Genomic DNA, 23,978 nt, shown 5'->3' with positions numbered 1-23,978 from the left:
GATTGACAATCACAGTATGTGACCTATTAATGCATACGTGCACACACACACACACACACACACACACACACACACAAACATGTTGTTCTTCTTCAAGTGTCATTTTGGGTTTTCCTTTGCAGTGAGTAGCATGACTTTGGAGAAATCCCATCACGAAAGAACAATGAGTGGGTGTTTGTTGGGGTGACTGAGTGTATGTTGACACTGAGCCAGAATACTATTTAGAAGATTTAATTTGCAATTTTCAAACTCAAAATGATCCAAAATATACATTATAATTTTCTCTCTAAGACATATCTGGTCCAGCACTGAGGAAAACAGAGCTGTCTTCTTGTCAAACTCTGCTCTGCACTCATAATTTAGGTATCTACAACCCAAGAGGGAGTTTGCACCACACTGACTTCTCTATTGTAAATGATCCAGAGTTTGGGGGGTGGTCAGCCATGCTAGCAGTAGAATATGTTTGCAGAATTTGTAGGTGATGGGACAAGGCTTTGGTATCTGAAGTGTCCTGGTTTGTAATAGTATTGACCAATTACATGTGAGCAGCAGGTAAACAGTCTGTGAGGGCCTGTAAGGCAGAATACATTTGCTGAAATGCAATCTCGGAACCCATCGTCTATCGTCTGAGAATGATTTAGCTTTATATCAACTGCACTGTTTTACTTCTTAATCATGAATGCTTCGCACACATCTTCAACCTAACAGCACAGACGATCTATACAGTCCACACAGTCTAAAAATGACGCCCAAGATTAGTGTCACCAATTCAGTACCTGAACAAATGTCTCCCCTCCTGTTCCTGAGATATGGTGTTGAATAATGGCCAGACATTCTGATGTCACAGTGAAGTTGACCCTTTGACCTTTTGGATATGAAATGTCATCACTTTTGTCATAATTAGCATATGAATTCTTTTGGTTTATGATCTACACTGCAGCCAGCCAGCAGGGTGCGATCAAGATGTTGTATGTGAACGGTGTTAACTCAGGGGAACCAGAGGGTCAAAGCTACGATTCCGTAAAAACAACGTCCCAAACAGATCAGATTTATTTTGAATCTTTGGAATTAAGGTAATGAATTGGACTGAAGTCTTATGTTTACAAATTTTGATGCCTCAATCAAGGAGAAACCTCTGGGGATAAAAAGAACGCAGAGGTGCCAAAAACTGAAGCTCCTCTAATAGGCTGTGTGCATATGCATCTCTTATTGCATTTAAAGGAAGGAAATAGTGTGTAACACACTGTAACAGTGTGTGTGTGTGTGTGTGTGTGTGTGTGTGACCTGCACCTGCTGCTGCTGGGAACTCAAACACAACTGCAGTATGTGTGCGTTGCTCCAGGGGTTCTTAAAAATCATGTGCTGAGAGCAGCAGAGCACCATGTATGATTGCACACCATCCGAACATTCCAGTGGTGCATACCAGCTACATGTCTGACAAAAGGGGGTTTAATCACAGCTGTCTTTGATATGACTTACAAGCATTTCACTTGTTTTTGTTTCCCAGAAACGACAGAGCAGACAAACAGGTTGGTGTATGACCTAAATACACTAAATCAATTTCACATATGATTTATATGTGCGCCTGAATCAGACACCAGTGCAAGTGTCATTTTCAACAACGTGACTGTCCTTTTGTCCGCCTGCAAGATGTGGACACCCAGTGGAAAAGAGATGAACTGCATCACAACATGAGACAGTTGTCATTGTTAGTGTGATCACTCGGCATCTGGAGAATATTTCTCCTACCTTTGTGTTTCCACCATTTTCTCTGCACTTAAGAAACTCTTAGGCCTCTTTAAAGTCCTCCTCCCTACTCCTAACCCTTCCTCTCTTAAGGGCTAAGATGCTTTGTGAACAACCTTTCTCTTTACCAGGACCTAGTCATAACTTGCATGGCAAATTCTAAAAAAAAAACAAAGTCATAATTTAAGGAATTTTCTCAGCTTTGTGAATAAGGCCCTTGATTTCTGTTTGTAGTCTAAGTACTATTGACCAATTACATTTGAATGGCAGGTAAACAGTTCATGTAGAGAGGCATAACGCATTGGCCAAAATACAACCTCAGAACACATTGGATATTGTCTGATGATAATTTAGCTTTATATCTTATGTTTTTTATCCTTTTAAATCTGCATTCGTATGTTGATATCATTTTATGGAGATTACCGGAAATGACCGGCATGCAGAAGAGGAAGTCTTGGCCTGGATATCTGCTGGCTACATTGGATCAACCTGAAATATTGGCCCCGCTCCCAGAGGCTTTATGACGTTAGATGATAGCCGAGATTCCTAGATTGATTATACACTAATGAAAACAGTTATGAGTATTAGATTTCATAAACCCCCCTAAACCATACACAGTGGTCCTTTTAAAGCTGTGGAGATAATCATTAAACCTGCAGTAATGAATATTTTATGAACACTAAATCAAATGAATGAAATCAGAGGAATCACACAGCTCTGCAGCTCACTTCGCACAAAGTTGCTTGAATTATAAACGCTGAAAATATCAATCTCATAAGCTGAAAATGTGTTTTCCTCCTAACGGCTGTTCTCACATCCTCAATTGTAAATCTGGATCCATCTAAAACAAAATATTAAAACAAGATATAGCACAGGGAACAGGGATCAGGTGAGTTTTACCTGAGGATGCTTGTGCATATTGTAGTGTTAGGTGGGACTTGTAATGTCACACAGCTCGTTGAAAGTGATACTAATGTGTGTCTCACCCTCTGTTTGCCTCTCTCTCACACAAACACACACACAGTTATTACTTAGTCATTTATTGGGTTATTATGTTCAGTCAAGTCAAGCCATTTGAGCATTTTGCACAAACAGAATTTGCATTTTACGTCACCATAAGTGCTAAAGACATTACATGTGTACCTACGTCTGTATAAAAACACAATTCTAAATCATGCGTTATTTTAAGGATATGAAGCACATGTTTTGACAGTCTCTATTTGCAATTTACATAGAAACCGAAATATCAACAGCCCCACCACCACAGCAGCTGATTATTATTAATGCATACATCAAAATGTTTATGCTCACTGGTCTATATCTTCAATTAAAATCAGCTGAAATGAAGATTTTTCATTTCAAAGTACATATAAGTCAGTATGGGAATTTAACCATAACATGTGATCTAAAAATAAATGATTGAAGCTTTAAATGTATGAGCCCCTCAGTCATTTATCTCATTACATCAGTCCTACTGCAATTAAATTACCTTTCTCTTGTGGGTTACAGTCCAGCATAGTGTACATATCTACTTTGTACATTACTTTCCCTGTGTTCCCCTTTGAAAAGACTAACAGCAAACTATTAATGACAAATTTACAAAACATTTTTGTTTTTACGATATTTTTGGGGGCATTTTTGCCTTTAATGGATAGGACAGACAAGTGTGAAAGGGGGAGAGAGACAGAGGTAGTGACATGCGGGAAAGGGCCACAGGCTGGAGTCAAACCCGGGCCGCTGCGGCAACAGCCTTGTACATGGGGCGCCTGCTGTACACTAAGCCACCGACGCCCCTACAAAACATTTTAACATAAAAACGTCAGCTATAAAATGGGATGACTAAATGTGATTTCAGTAAACTTGAACACAAAAGTGAGACATTTGTGAACAGTAGCACCAAAATATGTGTAAATATGTAAATATGCGCAAAACAGCAGCCTACTGTTTTAAGTCAGTTACTTCAGTTTCATAATGCAAATTTACCTCTGATTTAACCCCACTGCTAAACACAACACTGATAGCAAATGTCTCCAAAATAAACCCTGAATTGTGTCAAATGACACTTCAATGAAAGTAATCAACATATCCAGAAGAAAGAAAAGTGAGCAGCACAGTCAGCCTCTCACTGTGGAGAGGGTCTGTAACGGTTACACCTGTCTCCAGTTAGGTGATTCTCACAGTACAGAGTGTACCGGACCTCAAAGCCGCCGTTCTTTGCCCAGCAGGTGAATCTGTGTGTCCCCTGCCTCAGGTACTTCATACATGATCCCAGAAGGTCATCATGCCACACGTCCTGGTCCCAGACTTGGACCCTCAAACCCAAGTGTGTGTCCACCTTCATTAAAAACACAAAATGATTTATATACACATCACAGTTTTTACTAATACAGGCAAGTCAGGATGAAGGTATTGAAATAGCACTGATGACTGATTGACGTTTTGATGACTTAAGCTACACACGGATGATAGAACAGTAACTGTAGTCTACGACCATAGTTTTCTACTGAATAATGTTTTTAAGGTTTTATTCTCTGTGTGTGAAGTGTGATCTTTTGAGCTGATCTGTGAGTATGTACCTTGCCCACATAATAACGAGCATTCCACCTGGGGTAGTTTGAGCGGATCATGTGAATCCTGCGATAGAAGGATCCGTACCACATCTTAGCATAGCTGTGAAGAGGAGAAAACACCAAATAGCAACAGGTAGATTAATATTGTTGTTTGATACACCACCTTTAGATCTCAGTCCCTGGCCTCACTCTACTCACCTCTCAGTGTTGCCAATCCAATCTCCTCTCAGATCCCAGCCTCGGACGATTGTCACCACAAGTGTTCCTCTCCAGGTCTTTCGAGGACAGCAGTTGGAAGCCAGGTTAGGATTGTGCCACCCGCAATATGGTTCTTTGGGTGACTTTCTCACAGCATTGTCTGCTAAGTACTGCTCTATGGCTGCCTTCATCCCTGCCTTCTGTGTCTCATTTGGCACCAGCTCATACATTGGCCTGAGGGAGTATGAAACAATATCTGGGTGGTCCTTCAGGGTGCTCAGCCAATTCCCGTAGCCCAGGGAGTCATTGTGAGTGAGTGAAAACTCCCCCAACCAACCATTCCCTCCTGCCACCTCTGTGTAGTGTTGGTGGAGACCAGCACTGTACGAGGTGGAGACGTCCTGGTTGTGTAGGACCTTGTTGCAATACTGTTGGTTACCAGATAATTTCAACTTCCCGAGGCCTACAGAGAGACCCAGTGATAAGCAGGAGTGGACCTGGAGGACAGGGGGAGAAATAAGATGCTATTTATAGTCAATTGTTAATGGACTGCGTTTAATTGTGCCGTTAGTTCAGGCAGGACATGATGTCAAGCTCAGCTCACATCCCAGCTACATCAGCTGATCTCAAACAGCCCAGTCAACTGATTGATGGAAGGGAGTCAGCTGATAGATCACATGATTTCTTTCTATGCAACCAAGTGGTGAATCTCATTCAGAGCGCCCTATTCTTGCGCCTTATTCTTGCGTCTTCCCACTTTAACCTGAATAACAAGCCAGGGCTTGGTGCTCCGGTGGGATCCAAACGGAGAGCTGGGGCTAGCTCAGGGGCTAGCGGAGGCTAACTGGCTGTGCTTTGCTCCGGTCAAGCTGCAGCTAACACTCCGCTAGAAGCACCGGTTAGCCCTGGTTTCACTACAGGCAGATTCACTCGCTACAGGGGCGAGGAAATAAAACCTGACCAGCCAATCAGAGTGATCTCTCTCACCGACAAGCTCCGCCGCTGATTTAACATGCTCATTTGGCCGAAAAGCTGCCGACGCCAAAGCCGAAGTGCTGACGGTGCGGGACACACCGCAAAAACTAGGGCGACAGACGCTCACCGACGGCCCGACTTTGGTTGACGGCTTGGTGTGTCAGGGCCTTTAGGCTTTCCATGTAAGCACATGGAAGGGCAGGGAGGTTTGCTCTCTCCACCTTATGGCTTTCCACACAGGCACGTGGAAGATGCTTTCTGCGTAGGCCAGAGTAAAGGCAGAGAGGCCCCAGAACAGAGCCATACTGCCAAATAAAATACTGTAAATGGAAGTAAAGTGACTAGAGCATCATAATGCCTCACACTCACAAACACATTCACACCCCAGTGGTGGCAAAGACCTGGTTACTGTGTGTGCTGTACAGGCCTGTGTGCTACATGTACCTCACTTGATGAGAGTCCATTCAGTGAGGACAAACAGGTTCGTGCAGCTGTGACTCGCCTGAGTCGCCCCCCGAGGTAAACCTGAAATGAAGTACAGTGTTGTAGAGAAAGAAATATCTTCTTTTTTTAATTTGTGAAATATGTGTGTGTGTGTGTGTGTGTGTTTTTACCTGCCGAATGTAGTGTGTGCCATAGGTATGTATGAGCTCACTGTACAGAGCCCTGGTGGAGGAGTTGTAGAGATCCGGCAGCCTTGCCAAATCTTTACTGAACTCAGAGCTGAGGGGTGGTCTGCTTGACACACGGTAACTGGACACAGGGCAACAGATTAGTAAATTATCTTAAAAGAATAATTCACCTGCAAAATGACCATTTGTATATCAATTACTCACTGACTGTTGAAGAAAACACTTTTTCTCATTTGCCTCTGAGGTAAACCAGTTGTATGCTTAGTACTTCCCAAAATCTCCACCTACGATTGGCAGAAGAGTAGCGTGTCTGATCACAAGCATGCATATGAGCTCCACTTGAACAGAGCTCAAATGCATTCAAACGTTCCCAGGCACGCAACTCGGCTGTACATGAGACTGTTTGTACTGATGTGATTTAAATCGTAATGTTTTAGTGAAGTGCATGTGTTCATGTACTGAGCACAGACTTTGAAAATGTTTCCTTCACGAATTCAAGCTAACTTGTGGTGCATAACTGATACATAAATAAACATTTTGCAGGCAAAGTATTCCTTTAACAAACTTCACAGAAAAATCTTTGCAGGGGTCTTCACACCCTACCCATAGTGGCTGCAGGTGACCCTGTGAGTGCTGAAGAAGTAGCGGTCCTCTCTGGTCCTCTCTGTAGCAAACTTATACGCAGTGGAGCGTGTTCCTCCCACCTCCAGGTTGGCAGACACAAACTTATCGAAATTTAGGCCAACCTTATAGAATGAAAATGAATAAATAAAAAAACCTCATTGACATTCACCCATAATGACCATGATAATGTGTATTAAATATAACCATTTATTTATAAAAAACATTTATTCACAAACACTTTTAAATGATACACTGGTACTTGTTCTGTTAGCTTTAAGGATTTACATCAAGGACACTTTATTTTAAAGTAAAGAGTCATGAAACTCATATACTGTATATGCATCGTATTTGGGCAGCAAGGTGCTCCAAAATCAAAACAGAACTTGCAGTCTAAGGTTTTTATTTACTGTGATGTGTTTGTTTCTCCAGGGAAAAAGGTGACGCTCCAATGGTAAAATGTAAACAAGAAAAAGCATCTACACATCTATCAATTACAACAATAATAATCATCAGCACTGGCTGTGATAAGTCTCCTACCTTCCAGTCCTTACTGTCCTGGGAGGTGTAAGTTTCAATCAGTGAGCTGTGGACACAAGTTACAGGAAAGAATCACCATTAAAGCTCTTTCATTTCAAAGGTCAGCATAGAGCAGTGGTTCCCAACTGGTGGGTCGCGAGATTGAATGACGGACAGCTACTTGACAGAGACAGCAAACTAGCTTGATGACATGTCCAAAACAAAACCATTATGAATATATTAAACTGTGTGGACCTTGAACTGATGACTAAGAGGAAATCTGGACCCCATGGCTGGACCAGTTGGGAACCACTGGTATATAGTCTGTTAAGCTATGATTGAGACAGGAAACTGAGAGATGTGATCTGTGGACAATAAATAGGGAGCTATATTTAAGGAGCCACAAGGCTATGTGCTCTTGCTCTTAAATACTTGTGCATATCGACCAATCTTGAGGTTTTGGAGCAGGGGTGTAGCACAAATTTCTGGGCCCTATGCATAAGCAGTCCCTGTGGCCCCCCATGCTTCCTCGTTTGATCCATGTCTCTCTCACACTAATTGAATTTGTTTCTTTTTCAAAGTCACTTTGCTTTCTTTCTTTTGTTTTTTTTAAACCCCTACTTCCCCTTTTTGGGAGGTAAAGACATGACAGCGTACGTTGGTGCTCACTCTTTCAGTGTTGGCTGCATTTAAAGACGAATCCTAGTGTGGTGTGGACTTAGCCATTTTGTGCATTTAAGGGGTGGGAAGGCCTCCAAAGAGCCTCAATTTTTTTTATACAGAGTTCAGTCTTTCAACCAATTTATTGAGCCAATTTCAATTTAGCTATGGCACAAGAGAGGAAAATCAGTCCCACATCTCCTGCAACTACAGCACCCCTGCTCTGGAGTGACAATAAAACATAAACATGGCTGATATACAATACCTAACGGACGTGTGCACACTGCTGTAGAGGTCAGCATTGCATCGGCTGAATGAGCGCCAGTCCACTGCAGAGACAGGCAGCTGAAAATAAAGTTAAGAAGACCATGATCAACATTCATGAATAAAGTTTGTGCAACAGGTAAAGATGCTGTAGAGTTCATATTTATTTAGGAATTACCTTCTGGAGGCTGTTGCCTTGAAGAGGGTTGGAGCAGAGAGTACAGGTGCCATCTGGGGTGAGGAAAGTCTTCACGTTCACCATGTAGGCTCCTTTACGCTGCAGGGTGACCACATCAAATCCCTCTCCCACCAGGTTGTGGCCTGGTACGAAGGGAGCAGACTGACACTGGCTGTGGTTCCCAATCCGACAGCCGAGAACAGGGGAGTGGTGTGACAGAAAGAGCAGGAGGCTCAGGTAGAGGAGGGGTGGGGTTGAAAAGGAGAGCATGGCTGGAGTCAGAGAGATACTGAAGTATTTCAGAGACAGACAAAAAGAGTAGAAAAGGAAATCAGTATCATTAAAGATATGCTATGCAGGATTTTCCTAAAAAACAATGTTCAGACTCATACTGAAGTAAAAAAAAAACTAAAAAAAAACCAAGCAGCAATGTGTTTATAGATCAAAAATCAGACAGTTCCATAATATGCAATGAAAGTTAATAAAATGACTAGACAAAAATGGTAATTATAAATATTAGGTACACAATCTATGGAGGGGGTTCTAGTAATGATACAGGTGGCTGATAGGAGATGTAACCAAACAATGAATAAGGGTAGCAGCACTCTGAGTTGTACGTGAAAGGCAATAACGATTATTTTTCATAGCAACATAAATCATGATGTGGGCCTCCAGGACAGTGTACTATGCAGGATGACACCCGGACTGATGGATGGACTTTGGAGTTGTCGATTGAATGAATATGATTATGAATATTTCTATGAATATAAATAGACACAAATACATTTACATAAACACACATCAATATTTTGATAATGAGATGTTTTTGAAAGCTTAAACAGAAGCTAGAAATTGGAACTTAAAGGTCGAGTGTGCAGGATTTAGTGGCATCTAGTGGTGAGGTTGCAGATTGCAACCAACTGAAACTTCTCCCAAGTGCCAAGCATGTTGCACGTATACAGTGGCAGATGTGAAAAATGGAGATGGTCCTATCTAGAGCCAGTGTTTGGTTTGTCCATTCTGGACTACTGTAGAACAAGAGGACATATGTAGATATTAACAGCTCACTCTAAGGTAACAAAACATGCCAAATTTCATTTTTGGTTGATTATAAGATATAGAGAATATAGTAATGAAAATTATAAACCATTTCTGCAAATATATTAACCTAAATCCTCAACACTGGACCTTTAAGATAATTTTGTCAAAAATAAATTATCTGCATGAATAAATACCCCTGAAGTAAGTGGGCATTATTCATTTCTCTGAATATTAGTTTTGTACATGTTTTTTTTTTTTTTTTTAACATTACCTCTTCAGCAAGGTCTCTCAAGTACTGCAGTATATATATCTTTTGGAGTTGACGAGAGTGTGCCAGCCAAAGATGCAGAGTGACTGTCAAGTCTGCAGGTAACAGCAAAAAGGAGGGATAAAAAATACATTTAAGACAGGCTTTGTTATAGTAAAACAAAATAAACAAACAAAAACAGCATTGAACACAGTCCATGACCCATTTTTAAAAACTGACATGTTCGGTTGGATTCCGTAAGCTTGAGGCTAAGTGCTTCAGACAGGGTAGAGAAGAGGGAAAGCATCAAAAGACAGACTAACACTTGTTAATTTTAGTGTTTTGTTGGATCTTACAGACAATGAGAAAAAAATATGAACTAATGCCAACCTTTACCCTTAAAGTTGAAGCTTTTGTTGTGTGCACACGATTGTGAGGAGTGTGTTTATCATCCTCATTGGATGCTGTTACTATCTGGTTGAGGAAGTAATGGCTCACTAAGTAACTGCTTGTTAATGTTTTACATTGTTTCATCTCGCCACGTGATAATGTGTTGTGTTAATTTTATGAGCAGTTTCTAGAAATATGGCCCAGATAAAAACTTTGATATGTGTAGTGATATGCCTGTTCCTGGCAGTGCCACACCTTCCAACTATATCTGCACACGATGTTTATTATTGTTGTTGTGTTCTCATGTTGGGAGTAAGAATTGTTCTGGTATTGGCTGTGGGTGAAATACAGAGTATTAAGATAAACTGATCACAGTGGAGAAAATTGTAGCACCTTTTTTTTGGGACTGTAACAAATTTAACCGGAAGGTGTGGTGCAATTGTGATCACTTGAATACATCTTAAAGAAATATGACTTTTAGATGTTAATTCCTAAAGACCGACATAATGCAAGGTTATTGTCAATTACTGTTATGCTATTGATACCCTCAACCACTACGTCACTGACTTTCAAGATTCCCACACACTACCGATGAATTTTTAAAAAACTTTCCATAATATTTTATCCCATTTCCCGGCAGTGGTTTGGTTGAGTGTTGGCTCACTTTCCTTCTGATATAATTGGCAGCACTATCTGGTCTAGCTACACCAAGCATGAGATATGTGCAGACGCTGGCAGTTTGTGAAGCGGACTTTTGGTTGTCTTGATACTTTTTCCCTTTAGCATGGCTGACCAGAGCAGCTTCACCCATGTTGCCAATGTCAGACGTTTTGGTGCAGACTCTACATGCGGCACAGCTTCAATCTGCCTCTGCCTTAGGCCATGTTGTTCAAAAACTATACATTATTTGTAGGAGCGTTTTACTCATTTTCTATTCACTTGGCACTTAATAATGAACTTAAATGAGGCACTAAGGCTCCCAAAGAACATGTATGTAACCACTTAACAAAACTACATTATTTTGGAAAAAAATTTTAAACTTATTTTTATTTTTGCAACTGCAAGTGTCAAGTTCCCCAAGTCATCACCCAAGGATCTAATGAAGGAAAAATAGGTCTCCACATTATTATTATTGTACTTCTCAAGCTTTTGCAGGTAAGCAAACTCCTAGTGCTTGCTAACTTTACTTGTTCAACTGACATTTCCACCACCAACTAGCTGCATACACTAATGTGTATCATGTGATACAAGTGATATTTCAATGGTCATGCAGCGCAGCACTAGATTTTTGCTAAGTAATACAGGGAATGTATTTTGCATAATGTTAGACATGTTTTGAGATTTTTATGAACAAACTTTTCTAAAACATTCTGTTGATATCAAACCATTTCGAGACCAGGAAAAGCCGTTTTTGTAATTTCATAACTCTTCCGGGAATTTCATGACTGTAGGAAATGTGGACTTTGATTCATTTGTTCAGCATCAGAATAATTCACAGATGCTGTCTTGCCTCTGGTATGACTTTGACATTAGTAAATCCATCTGCATACAGAATCATGCCCAATAAACACACCTGTCATCTGCATGGTCCTCTCTCAGAAGGAGGGAGGCACAACTTAAGAAAACTACACAACTGACATGCAAACTGTGATTCCACTCTGGTGCACCTGCACTGATAAAGAAAAAAAGGACAAAATAATTCCTAATCTTCGCAAATCCACCCAATCCCAACATGCTATGTGGAGCTATAAACCTCACAAGAATTCTAATGAAGTTTTTTGTCTTTTCATTGAATAAATTTCCAGCATCAGAGCTCAAATTATGCTCTCTGTCTACTGTATCATGCAGTGGTGCATCTTTGGTTTTAAGTCTTTAAAATTATTTAATCAGTCTGCTCTACTAAAAACTGTTGAGGATATTGTACTGAAACACTTTAAACAGTTTTCTACCTGTTCCAAATGCCCAAAAAGTTGAGGTTTCTGCTCCTCTTCCAGTCGTCAGAATCAGAACCAGCAAGAGAAAGAGCCTTTGTTCTTTGATCAGGAATAAACAGAGGATGGAGCTTTTTATCCTATGAATTATCTCAATGGGGGTGATAAGGAAATAAAGGAAAAAAGGGAGTAACAAATCAGAAGAGATAAGGATAATAAAAACTAAGCAGGTAATGCCCCTCGTGCCCAGGTTTAAGGAAATGACCTTGGAGTAAATTCCTTGGATATGAAAACAACAACAACAGAAGATAAACCCGCTTGGAAGAACGTGTCAAAAGAAAAATGCTGCCAACAGAATTCACTGGTTTTAAATGCCCCATATTATGCTCATAACACTTGTATTTTGGATTTCTACCATTAATGCTTTAATGGTCAAAAATACTTTATTTTCTTGTACTGTCTGCTGAATATACCTGTATTCATCTTCTGTCTGAAGCTCTCCATATTTGTGCTCTGTCTCTTTAGGTCCCCCCTTCCAAAAAAAGTTCAGTCTGCTCTGATTGGTCAGTGTTTGCGGGTCTTGCACATCTGCACTGTCAGAGGGCCTTTCCAAAATTGGACGCTACTCACTCCCACTCTGTCTCGGAGTGTCACTCCGTTTGTGGTCACCTACACAGCTGAGGGGATAGGTGCAGGGGATAAACACAGCAGCAAGCTTTGGGACAAACGTTCCTCTCTGTGGCAGAAAGAGGAACTGTTGTAACTTTTCATAACCATGGGGAAAAATCAGGCTTAATCCAAGTTTATTTTCAGAAATTAATATCAGTTTAAGCCTAGGCTATACTTGGAATATTTTCACCGCTTTACCTTGCCATCAGACAGCCTTTTCTGGCAGTGAACTGAGGCCATTACCTCAAAGCCACCAGACTCCAAACAGTAATTATAGAACATGGTATTTGCTGGTTTACCAGGGCCTTGATCAGTTCATGTGTGTAGCAGTGAAAATATTCCAAATATAGTATGCTCCTACACTGATATTGATTTTTAAGATGACCAAACAACATTTTACTCTGACTTGGGTTATCATAGATGCTTGCAAAGCAGGACAGTAGTACAGCAGAAATGTCAGATAGATCAGGCCACCATGTTTAAATATATATCCCTTAACGTTACAGTTATTGCTGAAAATGACGACCAAAATTATCAAGTTTGTTGATTATCTCTGCAATTCATATCTACTAGGAAGTCATCACAGTAATTGGGTCTATAGAGTTGTGACATCACAACTTTTCTGTGGAGTGAGTGTTTTGATACTTTCTGTCACAGTGTGTATTCCTGGTCTGTCATTCATGCCCGTCACTCTGCTCATTTGGTAAATTTCCACTCACCCTGCCTCGTTTCAACTCCCACCTGCCAGCCAATCATCTGTCAACACATATCCTGCCTCTACTGTTCCACCATGCCCACCTCATCTAGGCAACTCAGTTCACCTGCTCCTGATTTCACTCTGTCAGTATATATACTCCAGCCTCACAGACTCTCATTGCCAGATTGTTCTTTGTCATTCTCATAGAAGACTCTCTAGCATTTACTCTCGGAATGACTCCTCGTTGCTGACCCTGCCTGTATCCGACTCCTCTGCTTTGCCTGCTTCCTGGAAAACTCCTCAGCCTTCTGTCCCCAACCACAAGTTCTGCTTCTGCGTTCCTAGTGTTTGTTCGCCTGTTCCCCTCGACTTTGTGGAGTCTTTCCCTGACAGCTGTACATGAGTTTTGCTGATCGGCTGCCTGTGTTTTTCCTGGCTGTGGAGTGATTCGCTGTGTGGCCACATACACCACCTTTGTGTGTTCGCCACAGAGATTACTCATATTCATCGCTGGCTCCTTGAATCTTCTACTCGCCTGATGACGTCTCCTGCCTAATCCTTCATGGTACCACTGCACATAATTGAATGGTTTGGTGTGTGTGTGCATCCAGCAGACGCCAGAGATTCTCCTGATCTCTGCTTTGGTGTGGCTTGCTGGAGCTTTTGGACTGAGCCTGTGCCTCCGGGGGCCTCAAGCGGAGGAGGTAAACTTTGTCACTGTTTCACTTGCCTGCTTGTTCTGAGTTTTGTGAAGAGGTATAACTTAAGAGGTTGTAACATTTTAGATGCTTTGCAAATTGCAATTCTAAATCAGTGAGTTTTCAAACTCTGAAGACACTTAAAGTACTTGATGACACAGCTGGTGTTTTCACAGGCTTTATTTGCATGAGAAAGGACACAAAAATGCTGCTCTTATAGTAGACATTACAAAGATTTTAACCGTAACCATAAAGACATAATCTGTGACTCAAATAAAATCAAAGGATAATCCCACCACCATAATTCCAAACTGAAACCTACGATTATACCTATGGTTTAATCAGCAACTAAATCTCAATTATTTCATAATTAATGTTGGTAAAAACAGGCACAAAACAGCCTATTTTGGTCACAATCAGGTTTTTTTTGTGTCAAAAACTTCAGTTTCGTAATACAAATTTAACTCTAATTTAACCCCAATGCCAAACACATTGCTGACAGCGAATGTCTCCAAAAAACCCTTGAATTGTGTTCAATGAAAGTAATCAACATATTCTGATGAAAGAAAAGTGAGCAGCACACCCTAAATGTGTCTGTCACTGTGGAGATGGTTTGTACCGGTTGCACTTGTCTCCAGTGAGGTGACGGTCGCAGGTCAGAGTGTACTTGAATTGGAAGGCACCTTTTTTAGTGGGGCACACATGTGTGTGAGTCCCCTGCCTCAGGTACTTCACACATGATCCAAGACGATCATCCCTGCTCACGTCCTTGTCCCAGGCCTCGACCTTCAGACCCAAGTGTGTGTCCACCTTCATAAAGATTAAGAGGAAAAAAAGTTATTTATAAATATATCCTTAAAGTATCAAATTTGATCTACCAAGCAATTAATCTGATCCTGAACACTATGTATATGCACTCGTGCAAAATGCTTGTAGTGGTCTTTGCCTAATGAAGCCTGAGAAGATTTACTGACCTTGCCCAGATTATACTGAACATTCCAGTAAGGGCTGTTTGACTTGACCACATGAGTCCTGCGGTAGCTGGAACCGAACCACAGCTGAGCATACCTGTTAATTGGATAAAGCAGGCAAAAATAAAATAAATTAGGCTAATCATTTCACATTTGACTGTGATAAATCATGTTCATAGTGCTCACTGTGCCAAGACCTCAACCCTCTCCCTCTTTCTCTACGTACGCTTCAGTCTTGCCAAATAGATCTCCTTTCAGACCCCAGGCTCTGACAACAGTCACCACCAGTGTTCCTCTCCAGGCCTGTTTAGGACAGCAGTTGGAGGCCAGGTTAGGGTCACTGTTTCCACAGTAAGGTAGGCTAGGTGAGGGGCTGAGGGCGTTTTCTCTCAAGTACTGTTCTGTGGCAGCCTTCAGTCCTGTCCTTTTTGACCCATATGTCACCAGCTGGTAAAGTGGTCTGAGGGAATACTGAACAACGTCAGGGTGATCCTTGAGGGTTTTCAGCCACTTTTGGTAGCCCAGGGAGTCCTTATGGGTGAGAGAAAACTCACCCACCCAACCCCTACCTCCTACCACCTCAGTGTAGTGTTGGTGGAGACCAGAGCTGTAAGACGTGGACACGTCCTGGTTCTGTAGGACTTTGTTGCAAGAGTTATAATTTGCATTCAGTTTGTATTTCCCCAGGCCTACTTTGACACCATCTGACAAGCACTTGTACACCTAGATGAAAGGAGAGGATATTAGATGTTATTTGTGATACAAAATGTATTTACTGCCTTCCCTTGACATGTGTGCTACCTGGTATGAGGAGAGTCCATTCAGTGAGGACAAACAGGTACGTGCAGCTGTGACTCGCCTGAATCGCCCCCCAAGATAAACCTGAAATTACATACGATAATGTTGTTGACACAAAAATATTTATTCCTGTGAAGTAAGAAAATAAAAGAGATGTTGTGTGTGTGTGTGTGTGTGTGTGTGTGTGTGTGTGTGTGTGTGTGTGTGTGTGTGTGTGTGTGTGTGTGTTTTAACCTGGCGGATAAAATGTGTGCCATAGGTCTCCAAGAATTGTCTGTACAGGCCCTTGGTGAAGGGGTTGTAGTAACTGGGCAGTCCCTTCAAATCGTTGAGGAACTCTTTACTGAGGGGCGGTGTGTTTGACACACGGTAACTAAACACAAAAAGACAAAATAGTAAGTTAACTTTGCTTCTAAATTACATGACAAATCTGACATTCTGTGGGGATGTGGCTGCAGATCTTCACACCTTACCTATAATGTCTACAGGTGGCACGGTGTGTGCTGAAGGTGTAGCGGTCCTCTTGGCTCCTGGCTGTAGCAAAGTTGTACACAGCAGAACGTGTTCCCCCCACCTCCAGGTTGACAAACTTCTTGAAATCCAGTCCCAACTGATAAAAAAGGGAGGCATTAGCTACTTGATGTGCCAACATAAAACACAATGCAAATCAGTTAATGGTCAGTTCAGCTAAATTACAAATAGCTTATTGTCCAACTCACTAGTGATAACATTTAGCCATGAAGATAGTTTTGGTTTTATCCAATGGAGGCAAGTGAAAAACAACAACAAAAAAACACTTTTTGGGGGCTTTTCAGCCTTTATTTGACTGGACAGACAGAAAGGGCAGAAAGGGGAGAACATGCATCAAAGGGCCACAGGTCAAACTGGAAAACAGACTGCTGCTCAGTCTACATGTGCTGCACACCTCTGCCAGTTGAGCTACCAGCTGCCATCCACCTTGTGACCATTGAGAGGTCTATAAAAGGTTTCTTTTAGTGCTCAAAGCAATGAAAAAAAAATGAAATTGGAAAATGTATATCCACAAACAATATCCTGGTTATTCAGGATAATAATAAACTAGGTGCTTCCCAGACAGTGAATCCAATCAATCCAGTGATTTTGCTTTATTGTCAGAAAAAAATCTGAAATTTGTCTTGTGTCCCAGGACATCAACTGTTTCACATTAATACAAAAATAAAAACAACATCCAAACAACAAAACCCTAACACTATGAAAAGTGGACGCAGTGCAGCATGTTAATCATTCCTATTACATTAGTGTTCGACCCAGGTGCACTGAGGCTACTTAGAAGCCATACTTTAATTTCATAAGTTGACAGACTGAGGAAATGAGTTCCTCAACCTGTTCAATTGAGCCTGTGGGACTCTAAATCCTCAGTGTGATGGTATTTTTTAAATAACGTGTAAAATGTGTGAAATGACTCTCTGTTTATGGAACAAATAATTCCATATGAATATACTACACTATCTCAAGTCAGGTTAAATGCATACAGCACATTAAAACAAAAGTAATTTGTCTTTCTGTGAAACGTTCCTACCTTCCAGTCGTAACTGTCCTGATAGGTGACTGTTTTGACCAGTGAGCTGTGGACACAAAATACTCAGCATTAAATTTGTTTAGATTTCTTTTTCCTACAGAAAATAAAAAGACATCAATAATAATTACTAAAGGTGGCGGATATTGAGAAGTATTGACTGAACTGGAACAATATGTTAAAATGTAAAAAAGGTTACAAATCTCTGAGTGGTAATGATTTCTATATCACAGGATACCTGACAGAGGTGTGGTAACTGCTGTAGACATGAGCACTGCATCTGCTGAATGCACGCCAGTCCACTGCAGACATTGGCAGCTGAAAGTAAAAGGTGAGAACATGTTTAACATGTTAACAATGTGTGTGTCAGAGTGCATGTTACTGTGTCTTTCTGCCTTGCTGATTTAAATTACTTTCTGCAGCCTGTTGCCTTGAAGAGGGTTGGCACAGAGAGTACAGGTGCCATCTGGGGCGAGGAAAGTGTTCACGTCAATCACGTAGGCTCCTTTACGCTGCAGGGTGACCACATCAAATCCCTCCCCTACCAGGTTGTGGCCTGGTACGAAGGGAGCAGACTGGCACTGGCTGCTGGTCCCAGTCTGGCAGCCGAGAACAAGGGAGTGGTGTGACAGAAAGAGCAGGAGACTCAGGTAGAGGAGGGGTGGGGTCGAAAAGGAGAGCATGGCTGGAGTCAGAGAGATACTGAAGTATTTCAGAGAGAGACAAAGAGAGTAGAAAAGGAAATCAGTCAGTAGAATTTAAGCTGTAATGTAATTAACTAGAACTGCAAATTTTCTGGCGAATAGACTTAGTGAGTATTTCTGTTTCTTCCATGACACTCTATGGGGATGAAAATGTCATTTTAAGCTGTCATTATTTCATAACATTAACACTATACAGTTACTACTAAACTTGCAGTTTACACTGTGTGTGTGTGACAGTCTCTGGAAGTCTGCAATTTGTCTGTCTGTTCATTTGCATAAATCTTGACCATATATTTAAAAATGATGGTTCTGTTTCTGGCACATGGTCAGGCTTTTCAGTTTATGACATTGTTAGCAGATGTCAAACCTGTCCAGGCGCAGTATGCTATTCAAAAGCCTGATCTGTGTGGTTAAAGCCTCTGCAGTGAAGTCAGGACAAGTTTAGGAGTGCTAAGGGATCCTGGTGATGCAGCCACTGGTATTTGTCTTCAATAGGTCAACATGTAGCCCAAAAAACAAACAAGCAAACAAACAAAAAAAAAACCTACATTAGTTTTCTAGAAATATATCAAAAATCCTTAAATGGTCAGTTTACACAATTTTAATTTAAATTTAAATTTTTAATACTAAAATCAATTACTAAAAAATTGAGGTGGCTGAAATCTCAGAGCGATATCTCAAAATCTTGGCAAATAAAATAAACTTCCACCCAAACCAAACTTATTTTTGTAATTTTGTTGAAACGTTGATTATTTATGAAAAGCAAGATTACCTGTTCAGGCCTCAGCAGAGTTTCTTGTGGTGTGGCTCTAACAAGTGAGCTGGAGATGAGGCGGGTGTGTCAGCCGAGGATGTGGTGACACTGTCGATTCTGCAGGTTAACAGCACTTTTATACAGTGTGTCCCGTGAGGAGGGATTATTATTCTCAGAGACACTGCATGTGCCAAGACTAAAAATAAAACTTAAACAGGACAAACCACATTGCACCTTTCGGGGAAATGGGGTTGCAAAGATCATATCTTCCTGTAAATTTGGATTGACAAGCTTGAGTTGAGAAACTGAAATTGTACTATTTAGCCTCCATCCTCGATTAATCCTGGCAAATGTTATGAATTACAGGTTGTATGGCATAAAATCTTGACATGCAATGACATCTGAAATTGGAATTAGACTCTTAAATTATAAAAATCTGATTTATGAGGGAATTTAGTTTTGATTTCCAATTCTAGATTTAGGTTGAAAAAAAATATATAAAATATATTTCTTTTTGGCATAAACGTTTAATACAGAAGGTTAAAACAGGATCAGAAAACATTCAGGTGAAGAAAGTTTATTTTTTCAAACTAGAGTTAATCCATTGAATCTGGGTTTTCCTTTGCAGTGAGTAGCATGACTTTGGAGAAATCCCATCACGAAAGAACAATGAGTGGGTGTTTGTTGGGGTGACTGAGTGTATGTTGACACTGAGCCAGAATACTATTTAGAAGATTTAATTTGCAATTTTCAAACTCAAAATGATCCAAAATATCTCTCTAACACATATCTGGTCCAGCACTAAGGAAAACAGAGCTGTCTTCTTGTCAAACTCTGCTCTGCACTCATAATTTAGGTATCTACAACCCATGAGGGAGTTTGCACCACACTGACTTCTTTATTGTAAATGATCCAGAGTTTGGGGGGTGGTCAGCCATGCTAGCATTAATCTCCATTAACAGATACTGCATATGTTTGCAGAATTTGTAGGTGATGGGACAAGACTTTGGTATCTGAAGTGTCTTGGTTTCCATATGTAGTCCGTTTGTAGAATTACAATCAACACATCGCCTATCATCTGACAATGATTTAGTTTTAAGACTAGACTTAAGACTTTCCTCTTCGATAAAGCTTATAGTTAGGGCTGGCTCAGGCTTGCCTTCGACCAGCCCCTAGTTAGGCTGACGTAGACCTCGTCTGCTGGGAGACCTCCTATAATACACCAAGCACTCTCTCTCTCTCTCTCTCTCTCTCTCTCTCTCTCTCTCTCTCTCTCTCTCTCTCTCTCTCTCTCTCTCTCTCACAGTTTCTGAAAAGCTGGCACTTCTTCATTTGCTAACACCCATGTCCTATTACTGCATATCGCTGCTTCCTCTCCAGAGCCTTTGTGCTCCACTGTCTCGCAGGCTCCTTTGAATTGCAGCTATGCATGGATGGTGTATCGTGGTTGTGTTGCTGCCGTGGTCCTGCCAGATGCCTCCTATATTATTGTCACATACATATGCTATCATATAGTATACATACCTATAACATATATACCAACAATTATTATTTTATAATTATTGTTGTTGTTGTTATCAATATTATTATAATATTATTGTAGCTATTGTCATTACTGTTTGCTGACCATCTGTCTCTTTCTCTCAATGTATCATTTTGTCATATGGATCACTGTAAATTTATTATGTTGATCTGTTCTGTACGACATCTATTGCACATCTGTCTGTCCTGGAAGAGGGATACCTTCTACCATTTATTTCCCTGTTAAAGGGTTTATGGGGGAGGGAGTTTTTCCTTATCCGCTGCGAGGGTCCAAGAACAGAAGGATGTCGTAGGCTGTAAAGCCCTCTGACACAAATTGTGATTTGTGATATTGGGCTTTATAAATAAAATTGAACTGAACTGAATTGATTTGAATTGGAATGCCATGTCACTCTGTACAGACATCCATGGCTGCAGAGGATACGTCTGAATGACTTTGATGATTCCCTTACTTTTCCATTAGTGGTACCATGTGGTCACATTTCTGTTTTTTATTGAAATATCTCAACAACTATTTGATGTATTGCTGTAAAATTCTGTACAGACATTCATGTCCCCTGTAGGACGATTGGCAAAAACTTCGATCTTTTGACTTTCAATCAGGTCAATTTTTTTTAGCATGTTAGCATTTTGATGTGTGCACCTCTGTGCCTAAAAAGGCAACAACCTCACAGAGCTGCTTTGGGTGTAGACTCTTAGTCTTGATTCTTCCGGTGTCTTAAGAGTATACCATTTTCTTTTTGCAGTGGACATTTAAATATGACTTCACTAAAGGGTCACATAAGTAATTGAGTTATTACTTAAGTGGAAGTACCAATTCAACAATGTAGCAAGAATTATCACCTTGTGGTTGGGTACCTCTGTGAACAAGTTGAATCAAGTTGCAGTTACAGTTTATAGTCATGTCTGCTCAGACTCATATGTAGCCAGTTGCTGTAAAGAAACTACATTGTTTTAACTGCAATGTTTTACTTCCAAATCATGAATGCTTCGCACACATCTTCAGCCTGACAGCACAGAAGATCTATACAGTCCACACAGTCTCAAATGGAAGCCCAAGATTAGTGTCACCAATTCAGTACCTGAACAAATGTCTCGCCTCCTTTTCCTGAGATATGGTGTTGAATATTGGCCAGAAAAGTGTTTTTGACAAACATTCTGATGTCACAGTGAAGTTGACTCTTTGAACTTTTGGATATGAAATATCATCACTTCATCATCTTATCCTATTTGATCTTTGTTTCGGCCTCACTTTAAGGGAGCTGTCATGTGTTTGATCTTTACTATGCAGTTTATGGTGCTGACAGAGCTAATAGCGTTAACTAAGGGGGACCAGATGGTGGGAGCTTAGCTTTCGCAACAACAAAGTTCTAATGTCAGTGGTAACTGCTGTATGACCGCAGTGCAAAGCAGGGGAGCGTATCTATGTTTCCCGAGTTCTATGTTCCCCACTTAACCCTGCAAAAAAGGTTCTATGTTCCCCGCTTACACAATAAAGGTTCTATGTTCCCCGCTTACACAGAAAAGGTTCTATGTTCCCCGCTTACACAAAAAAGGTTCTATGTGTCCCGCTCAACCAAGCGGGAAACATAGAACCCTTTTTGTGTAAGCGGGGAACATAGAACCTTTTTTGCAGGGTTAAGTGGGGAACATAGAACCCGGGAAACATAGAACCCTGGAAACATAGGGATGACCCCCAAAGGGAGTGCCAATGAGCTAGCTAGCGAGATACACACATGCACTGACATGTACATGAAGCTGGACTGGCTTATCACAACAAATCAGAGAGGAGTGCAGTTTACAACACAGACGGAGCATGACTTCATTCACTGCTCTGGATGCCATTACATATTGCAAACATAGCATTGCTTCTGTTTTAATGCTCTGAATGTTACATTCATGAAATCGCACTATTCCCCTCTTGTGTCCTTTGAGAGGATGGGGGATATGCTGGTCGGATTGGGTGGTTGGCAAAATAATACAGAGGCATAAGATGCTCCTGTGACTGATGTATCATTATATTTGACCTACAGTACAGGCCAAAAGTTTGGACACACCTTCTCATTCAATGCGTTTTCTTTATTTTCATGACTATTTACATTGTAGATTCTCACTGAAGGCATCAAAACTATGAATGAACACATGTGGAGTTATGTACTTAACAAAAAAAGGTGAAATAACTGAAAACATGTTTTATATTCTAGTTTCTTCAAAATAGCCACCCTTTGCTCTGATTACTGCTTTGCACACTCTTGGCATTCTCTCCATGAGCTTCAAGAGGTAGTCACCTGAAATGGTTTCCACTTCACAGGTGTGCCTTATCAGGGTTAATTAGTGGAATTTCTTGCTTTATCAATGGGGTTGGGACCATCAGTTGTGTTGTGCAGAAGTCAGGTTAATACACAGCCGACAGCCCTATTGGACAACTGTTAAAATTCATATTATGGCAAGAACCAATCAGCTAACTAAAGAAAAACGAGTGGCCATCATTACTTTAAGAAATGAAGGTCAGTCAGTCCGGAAAATTGCAAAAACTTTAAATGTGTCCCCAAGTGGAGTCGCAAAAACCATCAAGCGCTACAACGAAACTGGCACACATGAGGACCGACCCAGGAAAGGAAGACCAAGAGTCACCTCTGCTTCTGAGGATAAGTTCATCCGAGTCACCAGCCTCAGAAATGGCAAGTTAACAGCAGCTCAGATCAGAGACCAGATGAATGCCACACAGAGTTCTAGCAGCAGACCCATCTCTAGAACAACTGTTAAGAGGAGACTGCGCCAATCAGGCCTTCATGGTCAAATAGCTGCTAGGAAACCACTGCTAAGGAGAGGCAACAAGCAGAAGAGATTTGTTTGGGCCAAGAAACACAAGGAATGGACATTAGACCAGTGGAAATCTGTGCTTTGGTCTGATGAGTCCAAATTTGAGATCTTTGGTTCCAACCGCCGTGTCTTTGTGAGACGCAGAAAAGGTGAACGGATGGATTCCACATGCCTGGTTCCCACTGTGAAGCATGGAGGAGGAGGTGTGATGGTGTGGGGGTGTTTTGTTGGTGACACTGTTGGGGATTTATTCAAAATTGAAGGCACACTGAACCAGCATGGCTACCACAGCATCCTGCAGCGACATGCCATCCCATCCGGTTTGCGTTTAGTTGGACGATCATTTATTTTTCAACAGGACAATGACCCCAAACACACCTCCAGGCTGTGTAAGGGCTATTTGACCAAGAAGGAGAGTGATGGAGTGCTGCGGCAGATGACCTGGCCTCCACAGTCACCGGACCTGAACCCAATCGAGATGGTTTGGGGTGAGCTGGACCGCAGAGTGAAGGCAAAGGGGCCAACAAGTGCTAAACACCTCTGGGAACTCCTTCAAGACTGTTGGAAAACCATTTCAGGTGACTACCTCTTGAAGCTGATGGAGAGAATGCCAAGAGTGTGCAAAGCAGTAATCAGAGCAAAGGGTGGCTATTTTGAAGAAACTAGAATATAAAACATGTTTTCAGTTATTTCACCTTTTTTTGTTAAGTACATAACTCCACATGTGTTCATTCATAGTTTTGATGCCTTCAGTGAGAATCTACAATGTAAATAGTCATGAAAATAAAGAAAACG

The 23,978-nt window shown here is 41.1% G+C and overlaps 2 protein-coding genes across 3 annotated transcripts; both read right to left on the bottom strand.

The window, feature by feature from the left end:
* Window positions 1–2,770: 2,770 nt before the first annotated feature.
* LOC117254866 (perforin-1-like) lies at window positions 2,771–12,148 on the bottom strand. The gene is made up of 11 exons (XM_078166147.1): window positions 11,991–12,148; window positions 9,676–9,767; window positions 8,364–8,652; window positions 8,187–8,266; window positions 7,283–7,328; window positions 6,725–6,867; window positions 6,104–6,242; window positions 5,934–6,014; window positions 4,515–5,011; window positions 4,323–4,416; window positions 2,771–4,081 (listed from the first exon to the last, which is right to left on the bottom strand). Exons 3-11 carry the CDS (start codon window positions 8,631–8,633, stop codon window positions 3,869–3,871), a joined length of 1,563 nt encoding a protein of 520 aa, XP_078022273.1. The 5' UTR covers window positions 8,634–8,652; window positions 9,676–9,767; window positions 11,991–12,148; the 3' UTR covers window positions 2,771–3,868.
* A 2,053-nt stretch (window positions 12,149–14,201) lies between these two features.
* Window positions 14,202–18,914, bottom strand: LOC117250358 (perforin-1-like). 2 transcript variants are annotated; one of them, XM_078166149.1, is made up of 11 exons: window positions 18,837–18,885; window positions 18,432–18,550; window positions 17,774–18,062; window positions 17,599–17,678; window positions 17,364–17,409; window positions 16,279–16,415; window positions 16,040–16,178; window positions 15,809–15,889; window positions 15,234–15,730; window positions 15,011–15,104; window positions 14,202–14,846 (listed from the first exon to the last, which is right to left on the bottom strand). In XM_078166149.1, the coding sequence occupies exons 3-11, from the start codon at window positions 18,041–18,043 to the stop codon at window positions 14,634–14,636; spliced, it is 1,557 nt and encodes a 518-aa protein (XP_078022275.1). In that variant the 5' UTR covers window positions 18,044–18,062; window positions 18,432–18,550; window positions 18,837–18,885; the 3' UTR covers window positions 14,202–14,633. The 2 variants fall into 2 exon arrangements, with proteins under 2 accessions (XP_078022275.1, XP_078022274.1); XM_078166148.1 differs by lacking the exon at window positions 18,432–18,550 and having other exon boundaries at window positions 18,837–18,914.
* Between the last annotated feature and the right edge of the window lie 5,064 nt (window positions 18,915–23,978).

Source organism: Epinephelus lanceolatus, chromosome 3 (genome assembly GCF_041903045.1).
Source record: "Epinephelus lanceolatus isolate andai-2023 chromosome 3, ASM4190304v1, whole genome shotgun sequence".
NCBI lineage: Eukaryota > Metazoa > Chordata > Actinopteri > Perciformes > Serranidae > Epinephelus > Epinephelus lanceolatus.
The sequence above is the reverse complement of the archived record's forward strand: the minus strand, read 5'-3'. Positions and strand labels throughout refer to the sequence as shown.